This window comes from Macrosteles quadrilineatus, unplaced genomic scaffold (assembly GCF_028750875.1).
Source record: "Macrosteles quadrilineatus isolate MER2022 unplaced genomic scaffold, UCM_ALF_1.0 Scaffold_2__2_contigs__length_208266976, whole genome shotgun sequence".
Classification (NCBI taxonomy): Eukaryota; Metazoa; Arthropoda; class Insecta; order Hemiptera; family Cicadellidae; genus Macrosteles; species Macrosteles quadrilineatus.
The window spans coordinates 126,478,456-126,501,734 of record NW_026542595.1 but is presented as its reverse complement, the minus strand read 5'-3'; the positions used below and the strand labels follow the sequence as shown (position 1 = coordinate 126,501,734).

The following is a 23,279-nucleotide window of genomic DNA, read 5'->3' as shown; positions in this document are numbered from 1 at the left end:
AGTACAAGCCATATTTTAATGTAATTAGTATAAGGTTTGGGCCAGTGTCGTCTTTTGTTTATGTGTATATGGGTCATACTGGTTTCCGTTCAAGTATGCATGACTAATGTATAAACTATATAAAAATATATATTATATTTTTTAAATCCCACTATTTTGTGTTCATGAGGACCCAAAACTGATATTACCACCAAAACCCACTCGAAATTTTAACTAAAAAATATCTGATCAATATACTATGTTTAGAGGAAGAAAGTGAAGAAAATTACATGCCACTATTGCAAACACAAACAATAAAGATGAGACAAAAAGGTCCATCTCACAAATCGCTCTCCAAACACCATTACGGAACTCTTGACCAAATTCAACTGTCGCAGTAAATCTGCCAGGATGACCGGTGGAGAAATCGTCTCATAGATTGCCAATTTTTCTCAAAGAATTAATTATGTGATAAGACAAAGTCCTCCCCCCACCCCCGTGACGCAACGCCACTGCCTTCACACACTGCGCCTTTCCTGTCTTGTACTATATAAAGTGGTGGCCCCTTGCAGGATCAAGTCATTCACCACACCATGGTCTCAAAGGTACAGATTTTGTGATGTGTTTGTGTTCTGTGCTCACAGTGAGTTTAGGTTAAGATTGTGACTTTAAAATTGTTTATTTATATTTTTATTGTACGGGGATCGGTGTTAATGCAATTTATAGATTTATTATAGTAGATAAACATACAAATCTTAGTTTAGGACATCCTTGTGTTTTCGAAGTTATAATTTTATTTCTTTTACGTAAACAATTGAGTTGTCAGTTTTTTTTTTTCATTCAGTCGATGATTTTGTAAAAACACAGGGCTTACATATTTTTACCAGAATTTTTCTCCATGCTTAAAATAAATGTTAAAAATCTAATAGGATTGATCGCATATAAAATTTAATTGTTAAATAATCATCTAGCTTTATAAAGTTAATAATTTCCTGTGCCGTTTGAAAAGGTGATTAACATATTTTAGATAATTAATTCTTATACAGTCTGCTGTATAACAAGTGGTTTTACTTTATTCTAAAGTTACAAGTTAATAGTATTGATAATTACATATACATTAATTGTGTGTCTAATAATGTCCATTATTACAAACTGTTGTATCTAAAACCACGAAAATTAAAAAAAAATAACATTATTAGTTCAAAAATAATAAAACATCTAAACAGGAGAAGTAAAATAATGACTGGAGCTTGCTAACAGTGACTGATATTTTTAAATAGGTACCCAATGAAATTCTATACAGTTCGCCTTATAAAACTTTGTGTAGGGGTTTTTTAATCAACCGTGTGTCAATAAAACTAATAAAATGTAAACTTAATTTATTACACCGGTTAGTGTTTCAATGTTGGTAGTGCCATCACTTATTTCGACAGAATTAATAAAAAGTGTTTAAATATTACGGACAAAGAGTTTAACAAGAAATGCAGATACCATGTTTCATAAATTACGTTTAAAAAAATATTACATGTAAACTTTAACTATAAGTTATAAAAGCATTGTTTGGATTTGATTCGACAAATCATTTGTTATCTAAACTAAAAAAAAAACAAACAATACAGTAATGAGACTATTTTGTCTTGATATACAATTATTATCAACTATGCAGTCACTTGTGCTAAGAAATACGCGCTGTGTTTTTTTTTTTTTTATAATATGTATTCCAAAAGGTGTTTTGAATGTCTCTAGTGATGCAAAACCTTTGATGTTTAATTTAACCTCATTTAATAGGATAAACTTTTTAAACTTTTTGTAATAATTTAATGAATATATTAACTGTTTTAAACAAAATAACACCTTAATATTACACCACTAATAAACCAAATTAAACAAAGTATGAAACAAATAATAAATAAATATATTTGCAATTTAAAAACATACTATGGATACATACCACTTAAGTATTGTTAAGCCTTAAATATCTAAGTAAATGTTAGTTTAAACACATTTCTGTCTACTTAAAATCAATTATCAATGGACAAGCAAGGAATTCCCTAAAAACTGTACAATATTTACAATCATCAACCAAGCCCCTGTTAAATATACACTCAATCTCCTGCTGTTTCCATTACTCTAATCTGGTTAAAAAATTTGGTAATTCCATTAGAGGATTATTGATTACCATTACCACCATATTACCATTACCATACTCACCACGTCACTGCTGCCAACTTTCCCCCACAAGATGACCACTCGGTTCCGAGTGCTTAGGTTATTACTTCCGATGTTAGGAAATATGAGCCGCGCATCCTAACTTATTGTCATAACCACCCACTTGTACGCCCGTGCTTATTATGTCTTTGTACTTGAGAATGTGAAAGTAAATGCGATAACTCTGCTGTAAAATTTAGGTATGACTTTGAATACATGTTAATACGTTTTAGGTATAACTGTGCATTTAGGTATGACCACGTATTTATCCATAACTGTGTGCTTAGGTATAGCTGCTTATTTAGATTTAACTCCGTATGTATGATCGCGAATTCAGGTGTGACTGCAAAAGTATAACCGTGAATTCAATATTGAAAATAGTAATTTCTGATTTTTAAATAAATATTTTTTAACCCACTACCTGAAAATTCTGATTACTCTGCAATGAAAAACAGATGTCAATGTTACTATTACTTACAGTACAGTAACATGTTTATAGTATAAACCAGGTATCAGTGGTATAAGTTTACTTAGTTCTGCTGAGAGATTAAATGTGTTCCCAAAATTTACACTTATAGCCTTATCTTTCATATTTTTAATAACATATTGAAGCTTTCAATGATGTGTGCGCAATCTCAACTCATCATTTGTCTTATTGTATTTTTGCATATAAGATATAGTGCAGCAGGCAATTAGTAGGTCGCTAGTTCAATCATGCGTAAAGTTATTAGTTTTTCGATTAAACCAGAAGTAATCATATCGCACATAGGAATGTACAGAAACTGTCATTATCTGTATATTAAATTTGCCTTGCAATTTACATAAGTTTGATAAGTCTATTAGGAGAATACATACGTAGTTCCTATTTAGTAACGGTAAATTGTAACGGTTGCTCTTAGACTTGCCCATACGGTCCTTGGAGTTCCTTGCCAGTGTCTACTTTTTTGTAACAAAAGCGTTAATAAGTGCACCTCTTGTTACAAGTATGAAGGCTAAATAGAACAGTAACTCTGCCCTTTTAGGATATGTGTTCCAAGGTTCGGAGTATACTAGATTTACGATCTGTTGCTCTCGGTAACACGACACTACATACATTACGGTCGACTGAGCACGGCCTCAACTCGTTAAACTCGACATGTTCTCATTCATTCACGCTTGGACTGTTTATGTTAAATAATGCAGTTGCATCGAAGGACATTGAATCAGGTTAGCTTGACCTTGTAGTGAAAGTGTTTTAGGATCTTATAAAATTTATTTTATTTCATGTGTGTTCTTGTGTGTTCCATCCTTTAGTAGCTTTTGGATGGTATTGTACCCAGCTAAATGGTACTGGGTGTATAAACAGCTGATCTTAGTCAGTAACAAAGATTCGTAATGCATTTTACCCCCCCCCCCCCAATACAATTCAATTCATATGGCCTTGGATCTCTATATAGTCCTTGTGGTGTAGGAACACTAAAACTCAGGCACATGGCAATCACTATACGGGTACGCCCAATTAAACATAACGTACAAAATACTATTTTATGTACGTCAACTCACTAAAATGAACGTTAGAATTCCTCACAATAATTATTTCCAAATTTTTTGTTGTCCTAGAATGCTAGGCTCAAGACCGGGTAAGTTTTTCACAATAATTTAGGCTAAAACTAATGGTTTGCTGCATTATCACAAAGAAAATTCATTCGTGATTTGGCGGGAATTAAACCCGGGACCTTAGGTAGGAAGTCTTGCGCTCTATTACTAAACCAGCTTGCTCCCCGTATTTTAAAAATCTAAATGCCTATCCTCGATACAGTGTGAAACCCCCAATTTGATCCCATATACCATGCGTTTCAATGGTTTAGAAATACCATTACACCAACACTTAAGATTAATACGAAACACGTAATATACTTGTAATTTAATAGTAGATAGGCAATGTCCTGTAATAACCTTTCTTAAGGAGTTTAAAATACGATAATGTTAAATCGTAGATTTTTATGGCCTACTGGTTTTACACACATAGTTAACATTTCGAAACCATAATTGCACTATTAAGCTTCTTTATTTCCTATGTAATGTTCTATGTCTTTAGCGAATGTAATGTTAGGGATTCCTCTAAAAACACATTCTCAAAGATAACCACGTTTCTATCGATTGCGAACCCCTAGTATCGTATCACATAAATGTTATCATACAAGCTATTCCCTTGTCCAGTACCACAATTATGATTACCACTAGTAACCGTTATTGATACAGTAACACTGATACTAACGGATTATTTATTGTTATGTATTCCTCCAAAAGCACCAAAGATAACCCCATATCTTTATACATCGCAAAGCCCTGAAAAGTAATGTTACACAACATTCTTATCCAGAGCCGTTAGGTCGCTAGTTTTACCATTACCAAAGTTACTGGTATGGATATAGTTATTTTATAACATTTATGCCAATTATTTCTTCCAAAAGCAAATTCTCAAAGATCCCATATCTTTATCGATCGCAAAGTACTCAAAAGTAATACAACACAGCAATCTTATCCCAATAGCCGTTCCTCGAATACTACTATTACTACCATTACCAATGTGACTGGTATGGTTATGCTAATTGTATAACATTTACGCCAATAATTATTCCTTCCGAAAGCAGATTCCCAAAGACCCCATATCCTTCCAACGTAATAGCCTCAGAAGTGTAGCAATCTTATCCATGCCGTTCACTAGTACCATTACTATTACCATTACCAGCAGTGACCGGTATACATATGGTAATATTGACCCAGCATAGGGAATGCAGCTCACTGGACATTAATAATGAATGTATTGCTCAATTTGTACGTAACCTGCTCTCAGGTCTACATGCAACGCAGTATTTCCTGCTTTGTATAGGAAGTCCGACAGGTTTTTAATAGAGGTTAAATATAGACTGATGCAATGGACGCAGTTTTGAAGTAGGTTTGAAAGTGTAGGTTTCTAGGTGGCAGGGAGGTAGTTAAAGAGTAGGAATAGTGCAAACTTCAATGTATTTTTTAATTGATACCTAATCGTGATGTAGTTTTCATTTTCTGTCATTCGCTAGCCATGGAAGATATACTTCCAAAGCCCATTGTTTCTCTTAGAAGATATAATTTCTTCTGAATCATTGTAATCGTGTTAAACAACTGTATTCGTATTTTACTCCCAATTTTACTTGATGTCGTGCCAAACCTTTGTAGTCTATACTTTTTTAAACTTACTTACATTTTACATTTTTTAAACATATTATAGTGCAACATAAACAAATAACTGTGAGTGTCAGATTTTCCAAAAGTGCTTAAAGCAAAGCTGTCGCTATTAATTCTCTTTTTCATTCGAAGTTATCCATTTCCAAAATATATACTTTATGTAATATTAGCTGAAACTTTGGAAGTTTAAGTTGCAAATTTGGGTCCGATTATTGTTAAAATGTACATCCTCTAATTAATTCATAGTTCAATTATAAAAGTTTAAATAAAATTTTATAGTTTTCATACCACTATAGGTTGTCAAAAAAGTGTTTCATTAATTTTAAACTGTGTTTCCAAAAAGTACCACAGAAAATGTGGTTAACAAGATGTGATATATTTTTAACTGCAAATGATGCAATTTCTAATACTATGCAAACAGAAAAACTCAAATTATTTACACGAACTTTTGAAAAACCACGCAATGGGAATAGATAATCGTTTATGTTGTTCACAGTTTGCATAAATTTAAACCGTAAACGGATAACCTTGTTAGGTAAGAGTATTTTGATAAATGCTTAAATTTATTTATTGCTCTTATTGAACAGAAAAAAATAAAACAAAAATTATTTCCAAATGTACTAAAAAATATGTTAACAAAATATGTTAAAGGTTCTGTAATTTAAATGGTTACTTACTATAAAAAATTTAAGTATCCTCATAAAAGTTTACAGCTATAACGCAATACCAGTAATATCCCCAACTACAATCCCATACAACACTGTGGTGTAATGATGGTATTGTTCTGTCAAGGTATTGGATACCTCTTAAGTAAGAGTTTATGGGAAGCGGGACGCCCATTTCCCATCACTACAACAGAGGTTGCAAAGTTAAGAGGAATATTTCACAACAAAAGAATAATCTCATAAACAAACTGTGCATTCAAGATGTATTTGATTTGGAAGTTAACTATTTTGAAATTTGTTATTATATTTTAATACTTATTTTATTTACTATGAACTTCAAATTAATGTTGTGAACTTTTGAAATATCTGATAAAACTTTTCCGAATAATATTCCGTAACACTATACGTATTCTACTGCATTGTATTGACTCAAAACTTTAATTGATTTTTGAAAATACGAGTGATTTTGATTTAAATGACCTCATTATATTTTCATTTATTTGCGTTTGGCTAAGAAATCTTACAAAATATTTTACACCTTTGTACTATAGTTTTATTGTGCCTACACATTTATTATTTGTCCTTAAACATTTTAACAATTGATTTTATAGCTCTTGGACTCCTTTTATAACAAAAAGCCACCCTCTTTTTCTATTTGTATATTTATCCAAATGGTAAAATTTAGCTCATCTAAATTTAGACTACCGTACATATGAAAATAGGAAACCCAACTTTGACGTAAAACCAGTTGATTTAATCAATATATCCTTTATATTTATATTTTGAATTGTATGCCATTTACATATGTAAACACACATTAATCTATTGTTTGTAAAATAAATCGTATTTTAATTATATTGGAAACCTATTCTATAAGAGTGTAATACTAAGATATTTTAATTTCTAAACGTGAAGTATGTATGTAGGTATTGCCCTAATGACGGTTTGAACATAAACAATGGAAATACATTGGAGCTGAGCCAGCAAAGAGTCATTCACCTACATGTAGTATGTACTTGGCATTGACCCCTTGATACGAGTATAATCTTGGCACAATATGAACTCACAGCTTACCGAAACAGACTCAGTTTCTGTTTAGTGTTTGATTTTATTTGAATTTCTGTTTCTACTTCTCTTTAAAGGTTGCTTCCCAAGAATAGGTAGTTTTATTATTGTTCAAAATATTTAATTTCCCAGAATATTAACAAATATTCCTTTTTTCCTTAGTTTTATTATCAATTTTTGTTTTTATTTCTACTTATCTTCCAAGTCATGCCCCTAGCTATATTTCGTCAAATTTTACTTATGATTTTCTCTATAACCATTTATACTATTTTTTATTTTATGTGCTTCTATTTCTTCCCATCTAATAGATATTTATTTTGCCAAAATAATTACTTTCTCTAAACACTATCTCTGTTTCTGTTTTGGCGTTTTTCTATTAGTGTTTCTGTTTCTACTGCTCTTACAAGCTAATCCTTCTTTTAAGTAGCTCATTACTTGTTAAGCATACACACCTCAGTCTGAGAACCACTAAAACTTAACACACGTCACATAATTATAATACTAAATGCCTTATTCACGCAGTTCTAAACGTTTGACCTATCCAAATCTGAAGAGAACAATGTCCTATAACAAAAACGAACAGCCAATGAACACATCACCCATTGAAACTACACGATCGGACCACGGCATTTGACCCAAAAGCTTCTATATTTCCTTTAGTATTTTTCCCCCTAATTATATTTTCTATTGCAGTTCGCTCCCGTGCTGGTTGCACTGCTAGCTCTCGCAGCAGCCGAAGACAGCAAGGCTGCAGCGTCTGATGCCAAGCCTGCCGAAGACAAGAAGCAAGGAAAGCGTGGGCTTTTCGGCCTCGGCTACGGATATGGCGGGTACGGCCTGGACTCGTACGACGGATACGGTCTAGGCAGCTACGGATACGGAAGCTACGGTCTTGGTGGATACGGTGGACTCTCCAGCTACGACGTTGGCCATGTTAAGGCCGTCACTATCACCAAGGAAGTGCCTGTGGCTCATCCAGTGCCTTACCCAGTGGAAGTAGAGAAGCACGTGCCTTACCCCGTCAAGGTATTGATATTAATGCAATCCGCCGTAGTTATATATGAAGGTAGCAACAGAATTTAGTTTGTTACCAAAAACTTATAGTTTGTATGGTTGAACCTGTCTCCTGGCCATCCGTCTACCTGAGATATTTGCCGGGCCTAAACCATTAGCCAGTTCCCAGTTAAACGAGAAGTCGGGAGATAGGTTTCATAATAAACACTATAAGTGTGTAGCACCCAACGTTCCTATGAGACCAATGGTTGTACTTTTACGTAACTACTAGACCCTTGGACGCCAAACAAATTAAACTTTATGCATAGAAGATAACTATAGTGAACATTTACTCTTTTCATCATCATGAATATTTTGACGGTTGAAATAAGTTAACGTTGTTCGTAGTCACTTAGTTGCCTCCTAAAAGTAATGTAAAACACTATATTCAGTTATGAACAAAAAATTTTTCTTTTATTACTTTTTACACTTAAGAATTTTTGACTAATCTTACATACATTTTTGTCACCAGGTTCCCGTCGCAGTCCCCGTCGACCGCCCCTACCCCGTCCACGTACCCAAGCCCTACCCCGTCACAGTAGAGAAGCCCGTGCCATACCCCGTCGAGAAGCCAGTGCCTTACCCCGTGAAGGTTCCAGTCAAGGTACCTGTTGCACACCCAGTGCCATACGCCGTTCCCAAGCCCTACCCCGTTTATGTACACAAGCCCGTCGCTGTTCCCTACCCTCAGCCCATCGTGGTCAAGAAACCCGTCTACATCAGCGACCACAGCTACCACGGAGACTATGACAGCTACGGAAGCTACGGAGGTTACGGAAGCTATGGAGGCTGGGAACACAGCTACCACTAAACTTGAAACTGTTCCAGCCGTTCCTTCCAGGAACTGTTACTTCTCTGGAACTGTTCCAAAGTAACCTGTACCTCGGGCGAACTTTGCCGATGTAACAGTTTACAACGGTACCTCTACCAATGTCTTGTATTTATACCTGTTATTATAGACTTTTGTACCTGTAATATAGTAATAAAGTGATAAGTTACTTTTCCTAATTGGTTTTGATTACTTAACCCTCCTAACTTGACAACATAGCTGAGTAGTTGGGAACACAGTTACCACTTGGCTTGTAACTGTTCCTGGAACTGTTCAAAAGTAACCCGTAGACGAACTTTGTCGTTGTAACTGTTAACAACGGTTGCTGATTGTTACCGACTTAACCAATCTATTCATTCTTGCTATCACAGACTTTTGTACCTGTGATATGGTAATAAACCAGTGATGAGTGACTTTTCCAATGCCGATTTTGATCATTTCATCCTTCACATATAACCTAACCAAACATCTGAAATCGCTTCTTAAAAGAACACCTTGTACTATAGTATTTTTCTGTTTTTTCGGTCTGATAAGGTTTAAACTTTTGGTTGCAATCAAGTTTTCCTTTTGACTGAAATAAAACACCGAACCGAGTGTATACACTCTTTGAATTTTGACACAACTTCAGTATCCAATAGTCAATGGTACGGTGCACACCTGATAATCAAAATATATCTGGGCTGATACTGTAGAGACAAAATTAAGGGTTTTGCTCTCCCCTATACTTAGTATATGGAGCAAGTATTGTTTATGAATCAGTTTTGCAAGGTTGTTTATTATTTTTCTTTATCATACAGGGTCTTCATAGGTACTGTATTTCAGTTTAGCACTTTTTTACAATCACGTGAAACATTAGGATAGTAGATATTGAAAAGCACTCTTAATGATTCTAGACTAGAACCACTTCTGTGGTTTCCGTGGTGTAGCGGTTATCACGTCTGCCTAACACGCAGAAGGTCCCCAGTTCGATCCTGGGCGGAAACATTATTATTTTATATATGTAGAATAATTTTGATATAAACTAGGGCAGTGCTTATATATTTGTTTAGTACTAGATATTGTCGTCCGGTGGTCGAACATTTTTGCTTGCCTATTAAAATATACATTGTGTAAATTAAGTCTTGAAACAAATCTGTATTTTTAAACCCGAAATTGATAGAAATATTCTGTATGTAGCATTGATTCTTAACAAAGGTTCCGCTATTTTTTACACACAAAAAATTGTATAACCCCCTAAAAGGGTAGGGGGTAGGGGGTGACTTATTTTTTTCAAATAGCAACCCCTATTGAGTGACCCCATTGCTTTTGAAGGGATTTTCAAAAGAAACACAATGACGCAAATCCCACGTGAATATCTCACCCCTAGTCAAAATGGCGGGTATTCCAAAATGGGTGATTTTTCACATAAATCAAATTTTGGAATAAGTCAAAGTCAAAGTCAAAGTATTTTTTATTTCCAAATTTTTACAAATTTGATTGAAATATAAAACAATTTCTTAGCAGGTATCTCCCGCCATTTAGGCTAGGGATGAAATATCTACCTCGGGTTTGTGTCATTGTATTTCTTTTAACAAACCCTTCAAAATGAGGGGTCATTGGATAGGGGTTGTTAAAAATAAATCACTCCATCCCCTACGCTGTTAAAGGGGCTTAAAAAATGTTGTTGATTTTAAAAGTTGCTGAGCCTATGTTAACAATCAATTCCACAAACAGAATATTTCTATCTATGTCGGTAAAAAAAATACAGATTTGTTTCAAAACTTAATTTATACACTGTATAAATTGATAAGAATTGTAAGATTGAATTGTAAGATGGTTGTATGCAATTTGCATGCATTGTGATTTCTAAGATTCATATTATATTAAGGCCTACGTTGTATATTTTCTCTTCTACAATAAACAACAAAATATTTACTGAATGATACTGTGTTTTTTCGATGAAAATATTAATTTGAATTACGTTTGAGAAAACTTTTGTAGATTAATTGATTTAATGGTCCAAACCCATTAAATACCTTCAACGTTAAAATGTTCATTTTGTTCATTTCAAGTTACATAGGTAACAGAGAGTGGATTAATTTTCTAAAATAAAATTTTACATATCAGAAAATATTTCAATTTTCTGTTTTCATTTATTTTTAATAATAATGTAGCCAATAATAAGAATGCAGTTTTTATAATACAGTTGTGGCCTTTAAATTACATTGTCATTAGGATTATTTGTAGAAATAGAGAAGAGTTGTTTTAACCTTTGCACTTTCTAAATTAATATAATTATAAAAGTTGAATTAAATATTTTTGCGCAATATTCGTATACAAAACAGACACGACGGGATAATGTAAGTGCCTGAACTCTAGCGTAGGCAAACCACAACACTAATGTACTGCAGAAACCATCTATGATATTGCAGGCGCTATAAAATCGAGGGGCCGTGCTAATTTAAAACATATTTTACTGTAATTACTACTGTTCTTGCACAAGTGCTGGATAAATTATCAATAAAATTTACATTTTATAAATTAAAAGTGCTGGAAGAACTTTAAAACTTCTTTTGGATTAAGGTATTGTTTGTACAGATCATTTTTACATTTTTTCATAAATTGTTTGCGTGCATTGTTTTGTATAGATTTGTTAATAGTTTGTTTTTGTGTACTCTATAAAATCGAGTAATCTATAAAATTGAATATGTAGTTTTATGTATTCATAAAACTACATAAAACTCTATACATATTAGATTCTATGCAGTTTATTTTTATGACACGAGTTATTTTGAAAATCACATAAAAAATGCTAGCTCAGTAAATCTTCTCATTTAAGATTTGTTTACTTGTTTGTTATATGGATTTTTTTCTGCCTCCAACGTCAGATACTTAGAAAGCAATTAAGAGACATTAATATGTTTGAATTGTAAAACATCATAACTGTTACGATCAATTTGGTGAGTGGTGACAGAGAACAATTTAGAAACAATTTTGTACAAATTATTTAACATTTTTTTGTTATCATATGATTCAAACATTGAATTTTTTTGCCAAAAATTCATTAGTCTACTAATTCAGGTGAATTCTAAGAAACAGAGTTAATATAAAATCAGTTTTGTAGTTTTCGTTAGCCAATCGAGAAGTCTCCATATCAATTTTAAATCTGAACACAGATACTGGACTCAAATGCTAACTGCCAGTACTGCCACGTTTCAACACCTCATTCAAAGGCAGGGAAAAGTAACATCAAGTGAATTTTAAGACCGGTAATGTTAAAAATACTTATTAATAGCCTACTAAATAAAATTCCAGCTTAGACCATAACCAAAGTCCTATTTTTCCTGTATTCTTTCATTTTCTTACTTCTTCACTTACAAACAAAAATATTACAACTAACGAGATATGGATTGAATAAAACAAATGAGATCTAAAAAATATTTATAGAGGAACTATTCTGAAATTCTACGTTATGGTCTCTGCTAATGTAGCAGAACGTTTTTACGAGTAGATCTGGCTTTGGCTTCTGTTTTTCCACGTGCTGCCTGAAAAAAAACATGTTTGGTTATTAGTATCAATAAAACAAATATACATTTGACTATATAGATTCACAGGCTAAAACACCTCGATAGACTCAGAGTAAAATCAAACTAAAAGTACACCTTTTTAGAAATGGTTTGCTATCAATATCATAATTTTTCTAAATCATGAAGTGATGTTTATCGAAATGTTAAAACTGCTTGTAACTAACACATCATATATCATTTATTTGATTTATATCATAGACAAAAATAATTAAATATAGACCGTCACCGGTGCTACGATTAGCATAGGTTCTGGTATCCACCGCTGGGAGTGCCGTGTATTTACATAACGCGTATTCCGTAACTACACGGCGTTCCCAGTGGTGGACGCCAGAACCTATGCTAATCGCAGCACGGCTGACGGTCTATATGATGCTATTAGTTTACCTCTAATGTATAACATAAGTCGTAGTTTGCGAATGGTTTAAAAACAAGACTATTTATCTAATCTAGTCTTTGGAGCAAGACTAATTTATTTCAGGATAACGTGACCAAATTTGAGTTTGAATTAAGTTTTTAACTAGAATGTGCATGCATTTACTCTTTATCACACTTTGAAATAAATTTAGTATGCAAATTATTTTCAGTGATTTGTGTATAGGATAGGAGTGCTCGTTTTTTGCATTTAAATCACGAACGTCTTATAAATCAGAAACAAAACAAACAAATCACTATGAAACCGTAGAGGCCTAATTTTCTTCTTCATAAGAATTTTGTTGAATACCACTATAATACTCAACCAACAACAGGACCTCACAAATACTCCATGGTCAATGGTATTGGTATTACATAACTACGTCTAAAATAAAATTGCACCACTTACTTTGTCAATTCTTGGAGTCGCTGTTATAACCGCTTTTCCCATCATACACCTCACTGCTGGAACTAGCGCTTCCATACTCGTCATACCCCTTGTCATAATACCCCTTGTTGTAGTTAGGCTTCACATAAACTGGAACAGGTACAGGGGTTGGAACAGGGTACGGGAGCGGTTGCGCCACTGGAACCTTCACAGGAATCTTCACAGGGTAAGGAACAGGTCTTTCAACCGGGTAAGGAACAGGTTTCTCAACAGGGACAGGGATGTGTTTGTAGACGTGTACCGGGTACGGTCTTTCATAAGGAACTGCTACCGGGACTTTAACAGGGTAGGGAATCTTTTTTTCTATGGTTATTGGTAGAAGGTGTGGAACAGGTACAGGTACTTCTTTGGTGTATATTGATTTAACCGGTTCTCCTTTGTTGTATCCATATCCTCCATAGCCGTGGGCGTATCCATGGTTGTACCCGTGGTTGTACACGGGGATGAGAGCTACTGGGATTAACGCTGCGTGTCCGTGGTTATAGTATCCTTTGTTGGTGCCGAATCCTGGGAAGTATCCTTTATTCGTTCCGTATCCTGCTATGCTCTTCACTCCGTATCCCTTGTCGTAGCCGTAGGTCGGACTGGGGATGAATCCTTTCTCGTAGTGAGGAACTCCTTTGGTAACATGGTAAGTGGCGGAACCGACGCCGTCGTAGCTTTTGCCTTCGTAGTTGTTGCCAACGCTCACCTAAAAAGAGGAAATACAGTTATTTTAATAAGATTATCAGTCATATTAGTTAGTTAGATACGATCAGCGATATTTCACTCACTTTCAGATCAGTTTACAAAAATAATACGCTATTCTCATAAATCTATTACCATGTTACTATATTTCGTGATATTCACTATTAGGAAGACGCGATCGTTATTTCACTCACGCGTTTGAACGGATTAGAAGACGTTACATAAATAATAGGTATTTTTTAGTAACCTATTACCCTATTACTTACGTTACAATGAATACTCACTTGGGTGTAACTCGTAGCTCCTCGTTTGTCAGTTTTTCTTTCTGCGTCCACTGCAGCTGTTTCTCCCTTCTTCTTATCTTCTGCACAAGCTGCTGTCAATAACAGCGTTAGAAGGAGTAGCTGGAGAAAAACACAAGTGAAATAATTAATTGTGAATTAACTCAAACAGAAAGGTGTGGTAATAGGAGTCATAAAAGTCAGCTCATGCAGTGAACCAACATGACATAATACATGAAAGAGTCTAGTCATTGACTAGAAATATAACACGTTTTCTAAAGAAGTTTTTTGTGGGTCTGTGAGGTATGGTATGGTCAGTCACAGTTCCATTGAGGAAGAGGTAGAAGTAAAGGAAGAAGTAGAAACGTGGAGGTAGACTAAAGAGTCGTTGAGAAATACATTCCCTCAAATGCGTGAATATGGCAACTTACCACATTCTCAAAGAACCTAACTACAAAATCTCGTCATATTATTTTTCGGAAAAATTACGTTACGCATTTTGAAACCTCTGTTGCTTTGTTGAATGAGTAATTTTTAATTTGATTTCCGATTGTGTTTAATTTTTCTAAAACCTAATACTACAATGGTATTAGCAGTTTCGGGCAGTTTTTTATATTTGTCCTTTCTTGACATAATAGAATAACATAATAGTTTTTGACTTATGCTTCTACCTTCATGTATTTATATAATTTGACTGTGTCTCATGCATTTATATAATGTCTATAGACGAATAAATATCATTTCATTTCATTTAATATGAGCCTACTGTACCTTCAACGCACAGATAATACTTACATATTCAATACACGTCTAATTTTACTATTTATACTGATCGCTTGTTTCATACTAAGTAGAATAATTAATAACAGATTTTAAAATGTTGTACATTTTTATTATTTGAGGAGTAAACGGCACACAACGTATAAAATAATTCTTTCTACCTTAGTATTTAACATTAAGCTATATTTGCATTTAAACGAGTCACAAAAGGCGTAGGCTGAAAAAATAAATTAACTCAGTTTTTTCTAATCGATTCCACATGATTATATTGCCTGCTTTGGTACGAAATAGACTTGTGGGGTAAAAAACTGTCGCGTTTCCGATATATACACACACATACAACTATACACACATCTCAGGGCTAGAGATATACAGCACACATCTAGCAAAATAAGAGATTTAATGTTCTAAACATTTCCTATAAATGTTTCAAATATCACCGATGTTATATTAAACCTATAGCTATGCCCATCTTTAATTGATCAGACAAAATAATATATAAGTTTACCTTAAATTGTTTTAAGATATATGTATTAATTTATTTTGTCCAGATATTATAGCTCTGGTATTTTTACTTAGGCCTTTGCTCTGTGAAAACGTCAGCTAAAGTTGAATAGTTACAATTGCAACTTAAAGAGGGTCGATAATTTATGTGTTAGATAAAACCTTTTCTCTTTAATTATCAACCAATAACTGGCCAAACAAAATTTACTTAAAATTTCGTTCATTTGATTATTCCATAAATAATTTGTATGCTAAGGACTAAAAGGTTAAAATTTACCATGGTTGTTGTAATAAATTTACCTAAACACTTTTTAACTGTACGTACGCTAAAAATTGTAAATGTAATTTTAATCAATCACTTAAACAAAAAAAAGTTTAAATGCATTTATTTAAGCAATGATTCCAGCGCACAGCTAATCACGTCCAAACGTGTAGGTGTGAAAAACGATTCTCTTTGAAATTTTTTTTATCTAAATAGTTGAATATTTAGCCAACTCAAAAGAGGCCAAGAGGTATTTATTCCCATAAAAATTGCTTATGATATTATATTCAAGTTCTCGCACTGGTGATATAATTATTTAAATTACTTAGCATAAGATATTGTTAAAGGATAAATAATTAATGTTTCCACAACGTAAAATTCTTTATATACCTTTTTTGCAACACCAAAAGCACGAGGTATCATAGTAAAACAAACCCCAACTTTATATCATTTTACTGTAAAAAGTCAATTAGTAGCATAAACGTATGCAAAACAAACATAATATTTCCGAAAACTTTTAAGTATCTACCCTTACTAACACTTGCAAGGCGTTAGACTCATGCATCCTATGTTACCTGATAACGACCGGTGTAACTGGTTGAAATACATGGCAATTAATTGTACAAATCTTTTATTTATACTTACCGCCTTATAAATGCTTACACAGAATAAATATGTAAATATCGACGAATGTTCGAATAAGTTCTCTATTCACATTAATTATTCTTAAAATTTTGAACAACGTAAAAATCGTGAAATATTTTCTCTTTTATTTACAAAAACTACTTGATACTATAGCAAAACAAAATCTTATGACACTCTTAGTTTTATTGTATGCGCGTGAAAATATTATTTTTTACAACATACCAGAGCTGCCTGTCTATAATATTCTAGGCTATTTTATAACATCCTAATAAGATATAAAACTTCCTGGGATATATGATGGATGGATAGAAAATAGACAACTTCTTCATTAGGATTTTTGAACGTCTATAAATTAGAAAACTCGATTTTATAACCATTTTTGTGCGTCGCATTTGTACCCAGGCTAAGCCAGGTTTTGTTGAAAGTTTTGATTAAAATCTGAAAACAAATTTACTTTATTGCCAAGAACACTTCTTGAACACGTACGAAATTTTAAGTACATGAGTAATCTAGTAATAAAAAAGCTCGCCTTCATGATTAAAGGTTGCTAGTCCAATCTCGGTTTTGGTTCTAGGCTCAGATACATTTTATTTATTATTGGACCATAAATAAAAAATGAATTATAATATTTACGTATTGAGGCAAAAATTCGGACATGGTCCTTTCTTACAGTTAATTTCGTATAATATTTTGGCGCAACCGGACGAAAGGTTTGCAGGTAACAAAAAGGGTGCAAACCAACCCCTTGTCAACGCAAAAATGTTAAATTAGTCAAAACACAAAAAAAGCTCAAACTGGAATAAAATAACACTAGACCTCACAAGACCACTTTTTAAAAAACACAGCACTAAAAACACTCCCTTGTATAGCTCCACTCACAGTTGTTGCGCGCTCCATGCTGCAGGGTACACAACTACTAGGCTGACAGCAACAATGGTTTTTATATAGCAATTGTCACTTTCCCGCTGGACCGTAGAAAGCCCGCGGCTTCCGTCAGCTTGGGACAATTATGAGGCTGTAGGACCGTGCTCCATCGGTTTCATGGTTTTTGCACACGTACGATGGGAGCCACCCTGTGGGGATGACTCACTGAATGGAAGATGGAATAGATTTCGTTGTGATAGAATAGTACGTGGAAATATTTACACGTATAGAAACTTAGGTGTGTTAGATGGAGACCTTTCGTAGGTGGATCTTGTTGAGTAAAATGAAGACCTTGAATCGTTTTACTATTTAGATTATTTTTTATCCCATCACATCTTAGTACGTTAGACTCTTGCTCGTTATCGTTTAACATTGGACTACTCTCTAGGACTAGAATATACGTCTGAGTTATTTTTGTCTATGGTCTGAGCCACTTAAATAAAATCCATTTGGACCGAAGTTCCTCACTCTCTCACCAGACTAGTAAGATTCTTGAACTTCGGGAAGGGCTATCCAAAATTGATCTGTAGATACTTATGTTGACCAATACGAAAATACTTTGCCATAGTCATAGGGGTCGAGTTTGCCAAGATAGAAGATAATCATTGGACTGTAGATCTGTAAACACTCGACTTTTGAGTCATTAATCAATTTATCCTCAGTCAACTACGATGGTAATGTCTTCACTAGAATCCCTTTGAATCATTGAACGGTAGCCTCTTTCGGTTCCGTAGTTATTCCTGCAGGGAGTGCGAATGAAAGGTGTGATAGCTACCCTATGGTGATAATGTCTGGTTTTCTCTCTCAAAGAATGAAATGGTGTTCATGGAGATAAGAAACGTAATAAATTAACTAGTTATTGTGATAGAAAATAACAAGATTACTACGAACATAATTGAAATCCTTATACGTAGAATGACACAATGGTCTATGAATGTGCGAGTGACCACGCACCGTCTTCTTCGCTGACGGAAATCGAAAATTAGTATACCACTTTGTATAAACACGATTTCATCAATGGTGTTTCTCTAGTCTTTGAATACGTCTTCGTCCGTTGGTCAATGGTCCACACGCTTTTAAAAATAAACATTTATATCGTATCCCATAAAATCACTATCCATCATTTTCTATACACATAACCCTTGGACTTAGGTGTTCAGAAATATCGCTCTGCCGAAACATATGGTAACTACTACCCTTAAAACTACAGACATGAATTGTAAATCCATCGTCAATATCGAAGTTTCTAGGGTATCATGGATCATTTCAATTGTTTGATTACATTTAGGATGAGAATTTCAACATGAATGCGAAACAAAAAAAGTAACTTCTTAACTTTAATAACCTGAAACTAATTTTTTTTAATTGTTCTTTTTTAAGGCCGAACAACGATGTCTGCATTAACCATATAACTGGATAACTATCAAGAAAGAAAGTCCCGCGCTTGTTCATTGTTCACGCTTCATAATGGAATTGTATCTGCCGACAATTGTCTCTTGTTATTGTTCTCTAATAGCGATCATCTTCCGTTGTGACAAAATCGGTTAGAAAACCGCTTAAGTAACCTAAAGGAACTGTAAGTTTTTGTTTTTGTATCCAGTTGAACACACATTTCCCGTATAATCATATTTAAGTGGTAATTGCATAATTTTTTGTTGCTTCTGTTCTTGGGATGAAATAATACTTTTATGAACGTTGACTTCTTATCGAGGTTCACAACAATATTTAAGTGTCGTATGAAATCAATGATATTTTCAAATTATTCTTGTTGTTGTCATCAAGGACCACTTGTCATCTAGACTCTTATTTAGTTTCACTTTTACTATTGTAGTAACTGAACTTTTAGAAGTGTTTGGTAATGGTTGAACTTCTAGACGAATTTGGTAAATGCTGTAACTTTTTGATGGTTTGATGGAAACTGAACACAACTGTCCTTGATCATTGGGTTTTTAGTAAATGGTTATGACTAATGAAACAGCTGATCTTTAGTCAGTAACAAAGCTACACAGATTATCTTACTCTCACCTTGCACCCAATGTTGTCTCGAAGAGTTTATGGATTGAATTTTGGTTTTAATTTTCATTCCTGCACAGTCTAAACATAACTTCTTCATTCGGAATTTCCCTCTTTCTAAAACCCATTAAAACATTTTCTGCCGCCTTATCCCATTGCAGAACTATAAAACTAGACTAAACCACCAATGTTACCAACTTAATTGCAGAGATCGTGAGCAATAAGGAACACTGAGGGATCAGCCGGGCTTAGTATTATCCGTCTCCCAGCTCCGGAAGACTTTCACTGTTTCTTGTTTTTTGCAGCTATCATCAATGGTTCCTCGATGGTTTGAGTAAACGTCAGTCTTCATGGAGTTTAGCTTGAGATCTGCCAACACCGTTATCGTCACAGCCTAGATATTGACTATGAATTGTGCCTTTTCCATTGCATAACCTGAAGTTGCTCGGATTAGTGAGATATTTTTTACGTTGTCAGAACTTTGTAGTTGTCTATGTTGTCAAACATACGCTTTGTTTCATATTGCAAGATAACAAAAATAATTGAATAATTACTGCTGGAGCATTTGTTTCCTAAATAATTTGTAGACGTTGCTTGAATTCACATAGGAAGGGTCTACAGCTTTTTTTGTATAGGGGGAGCTTTGTTGCAGCATAACCTACATTCTTAAATTGAAAAGAAAACACACCAATCTCAAACTATAGGCCTATAAAATACGTCACGGGAATTCCAACACATCTGAAATTCGCACAAAAACGTCGATTCTGCACTCGATTTCACTTTATTACCATGTTGCAAGGAAAATCGCCCGTAATTTACGAGTGGCCTTGAGATTTTCAATATGTTCGGGAGACAAATAGCGCGCGTAAAATCTAAAATGTGGCGCGAAACATTGACAAAGGTAGCTGCATATTACGGTAGATGTACGTGGAATGGTGGTAGGTCCAAGGAGAAGTTTCCTCATCCGACCTTGATCTGGTGGACAATTGTTCGATACGCTTTTCACTAGAGCATTCGTCCTTTGGAGTTTTTGCCGAGTGTTGTAACGGGACCGATTGCCGGAATTTGCGTAGTCTGTCAGCTGTCGTTATACAACCCAATTAGGCTCGTTTTGTCTCTACCAAAACAAACAAACAGGAGCAACTAGCTGCAGCATATTTGATTATAAAGAGCAGTTGCAGACGTCTAATACAGTACGTTAAAAACAGTCAACTCAATTAAATCTTTTACGATATTATGAATGATTATCTTTTTTTTCGATTTCTGCGTCCTTGAGTAAGTGTAAGTGTGTGACATATGAAAATTTCACCAGCTTGCGTTACCCGACCACCATAAATACATTGTGTAAATATTAATAATGGAGAGTATAGTAGTGAAATACGGGGTGAACAATTTTTACGTGCCACCATTGGTAGCCCTCTCAAAACTACTAACTACTAAATTTAGAGAAAACATCTCCCCCAGGATGCAGCACAAAGCTAGCGAAATGTACATAGGGTGCGAATACAAATGCAGGAAAAAGAGTCGGCAAGACCGCCGCCATCTTGGATTTTCTGTTCATACCTGCAATGTGGTTGAAGCATATTATGATATTACTGCATTGTTTATTAAGATAAACATTTGCAACATATCTCATTTTAGAGCAATTGAGACCTCGAATGTGATTTGCTATGTAATTTTCAATTTTAATTGTTATTATTTTGTCAAACTACATATCGACTCAAACGGTGATTTTTTCCAACCTCTAAAACAAAAGTTTTAAAAATCTAAAAAACAATTCACACGGAAAATATACTTAAGAATCACATAACATTTTCTGCTAGGTAATCAAGCGTGCACGATTAATATCACAACCACCATGGTGTGCATGTTTTTGCTGATTAGCGCTAGGAAAACCACTGTTTCACCTGGCATCTGATGGTCAACAACAATGCACAATTATATTGACTCCTGCTGACTCCAAGTTCTTGAAAATGGGATCACACAACAAATATTCTCCAATTTTTGAGGTGAACGATTGCATTAGATTATATAGGCTGTAGGCAGATAATACATACAACATAATTTACAAAGGTATACAATTGTTCTAACAATAATTTATGCGTTTGAGATAGATCATCAGTAATCGATCTACCTTACAATCTTGATATGTACCAGCCACGTCAGATTTTTGCACTCCTTAAATATGAAAGTGATATGTACATTCCAAAACTATTGGCTATAAGTGGTCCATAAAAATCTGTTCTTATTTATTATTTTCAGTGTAATGAACTTGTCTTTTACTGATTTTAGATTTACTAAGGCATACTCTTGAAATATGTCCAAACTTTCCACAGGTGTTACAGGTTTCATCAATCATTGGACAAACATTCGCTCTATGGTTTACATTCCCACATCGGTAGCATTTTCGGTTTGTCCAAACCATAAAGAAGGGTCTACTAGCAATGAAAGATAAAGGAGGGGATCAGGACATAAAAAGTTACAACGATTCTTAATGCAATTGAGACAAGCAAGAAACTCTACTGGGTCAAACTCTTATTTTCTAATGTTTCAACGAAATGTAAGAACAAGATTAGATTTAATGACAACAAACAACACATCTTCGAACAATGACTTCAAATGTGCAAAGGTAGTGAGGGAATTTAAAAAAGGGGGAGAGTTCAAGCATACGACTTCGACTTCAGACATAGTAAAAACAAGTGGATGTTTGGTTGTGTTAAAAGCAAGGAAGGTAAATTAATTTATGTTCTGAAAATGGATGATGGATCTATATGAAGACGGCATGTCAATCACAAGTTACCCACCAAATTCAAGGGGGAGGATTGATATGTACATTCCAAAACTGGCTAATAAGTGGTTCATAAACATCTGTTCTTATTTATTATTGTTTGTATGATAATTTAGTTACATAATATAATTGTGATTAAATAAAGAAAAATTGAGTTACTACATTTAAATGTTACATTATTAAAATATCTAACAGCAACATTTCTAGGAACCTAGAACCTAACACATTATCTGCAGGCCTATTGAACTTGCAGAGTTTCAGGCTCCCTTGATTTGAGCCTGAGAAATTGTCTGTCCATTAGTCAACTACGACAAACTAAACATTCAGCTCTTAATGACCTCTAGCTTTTTAAGGTTAAAGAATAGATGTTAAGCCATTTCATCCAGTAGCCCGCACATTTTTCTTACGGGGTTACTCGCAAAATAGTCATTCTGCGCACCTGTACACCTGTGATATTACAGCATTTTTTTTTACTGATGATCTGGTCCTGGGTAAGAAGTTCTGCAGCAGTTTGATGCTGCGAGATACTTAAGTGTGAGTCAACTCAGGTCCTATAAGCAAGCCTCTTCTCGCGTTCTTTGTTATGCCCAAGAGGTGATAGTTGGCATCAATGTTTACGTAACTATGTTCCAAAATGGTTAAGGTCCTATGAACATCGCAGATGATCCCTTTGACTAACTAATCCGTTTGTGTTGATCGCCACGTTATTAGTCTACAAACGTTTTAAAATAGCCTCAACTCATAGTATTCAGGGCTTTTGGAGCAGCTTGGCTAAAAAAACACTTACATTACAACTCTTTTTAACTGCCTTCCATTAAACCAAATCTGGGTTAACACTGTTAACAGAAACCGTCATTCAAAATTCAAATCAGCAATTAAAATATTTATTAACACAAGTCTGCAGTTTGCGTTTGCTCGTGTTTGTCCCCTTCCATGTCTCACAGACGTAAAGGAGGACAGACTT

At 34.3% G+C, this 23,279-nt stretch overlaps 2 protein-coding genes and 1 non-coding gene across 3 annotated transcripts; 2 read left to right on the top strand and 1 right to left on the bottom strand.

Moving 5' to 3' along the window:
- Positions 1 to 526: 526 nt before the first annotated feature.
- On the top strand, positions 527 to 9,185 carry LOC128986842 (zinc finger protein 512B-like). The gene is made up of 3 exons (XM_054407398.1): positions 527 to 584; positions 7,818 to 8,150; positions 8,650 to 9,185. Exons 1-3 carry the CDS (start codon positions 573 to 575, stop codon positions 8,986 to 8,988), a joined length of 684 nt encoding a protein of 227 aa, XP_054263373.1. The 5' UTR covers positions 527 to 572; the 3' UTR covers positions 8,989 to 9,185.
- Positions 9,186 to 9,917: 732 nt separating this feature from the next.
- Trnav-aac (transfer RNA valine (anticodon AAC)) lies at positions 9,918 to 9,990 on the top strand. The gene has a single exon. It is a non-coding gene; the product is annotated as a tRNA-Val (tRNA).
- Positions 9,991 to 12,431: 2,441 nt separating this feature from the next.
- LOC128987866 (uncharacterized) lies at positions 12,432 to 17,490 on the bottom strand. The gene is made up of 4 exons (XM_054408927.1): positions 17,470 to 17,490; positions 14,403 to 14,522; positions 13,393 to 14,122; positions 12,432 to 12,530 (listed from the first exon to the last, which is right to left on the bottom strand). The coding sequence occupies exons 1-3, from the start codon at positions 17,485 to 17,487 to the stop codon at positions 13,397 to 13,399; spliced, it is 864 nt and encodes a 287-aa protein (XP_054264902.1). The 5' UTR covers positions 17,488 to 17,490; the 3' UTR covers positions 12,432 to 12,530; positions 13,393 to 13,396.
- Positions 17,491 to 23,279: the final 5,789 nt, after the last annotated feature.

What these genes read in the sequence shown, in the direction of transcription:
- LOC128986842 (XM_054407398.1), top strand. An exon ending in ACGTGCCTTACCCCGTCAAG is followed by an intron (nt 8,151 to 8,649) that starts GTATTGATATTA and finishes TTTTGTCACCAG; the next exon opens with GTTCCCGTCGCAGTCCCCGT.
- LOC128987866 (XM_054408927.1), bottom strand. An exon ending in GAGCTACGAGTTACACCCAA is followed by an intron (nt 14,123 to 14,402) that starts GTGAGTATTCAT and finishes TCCTCTTTTTAG; the next exon opens with GTGAGCGTTGGCAACAACTA.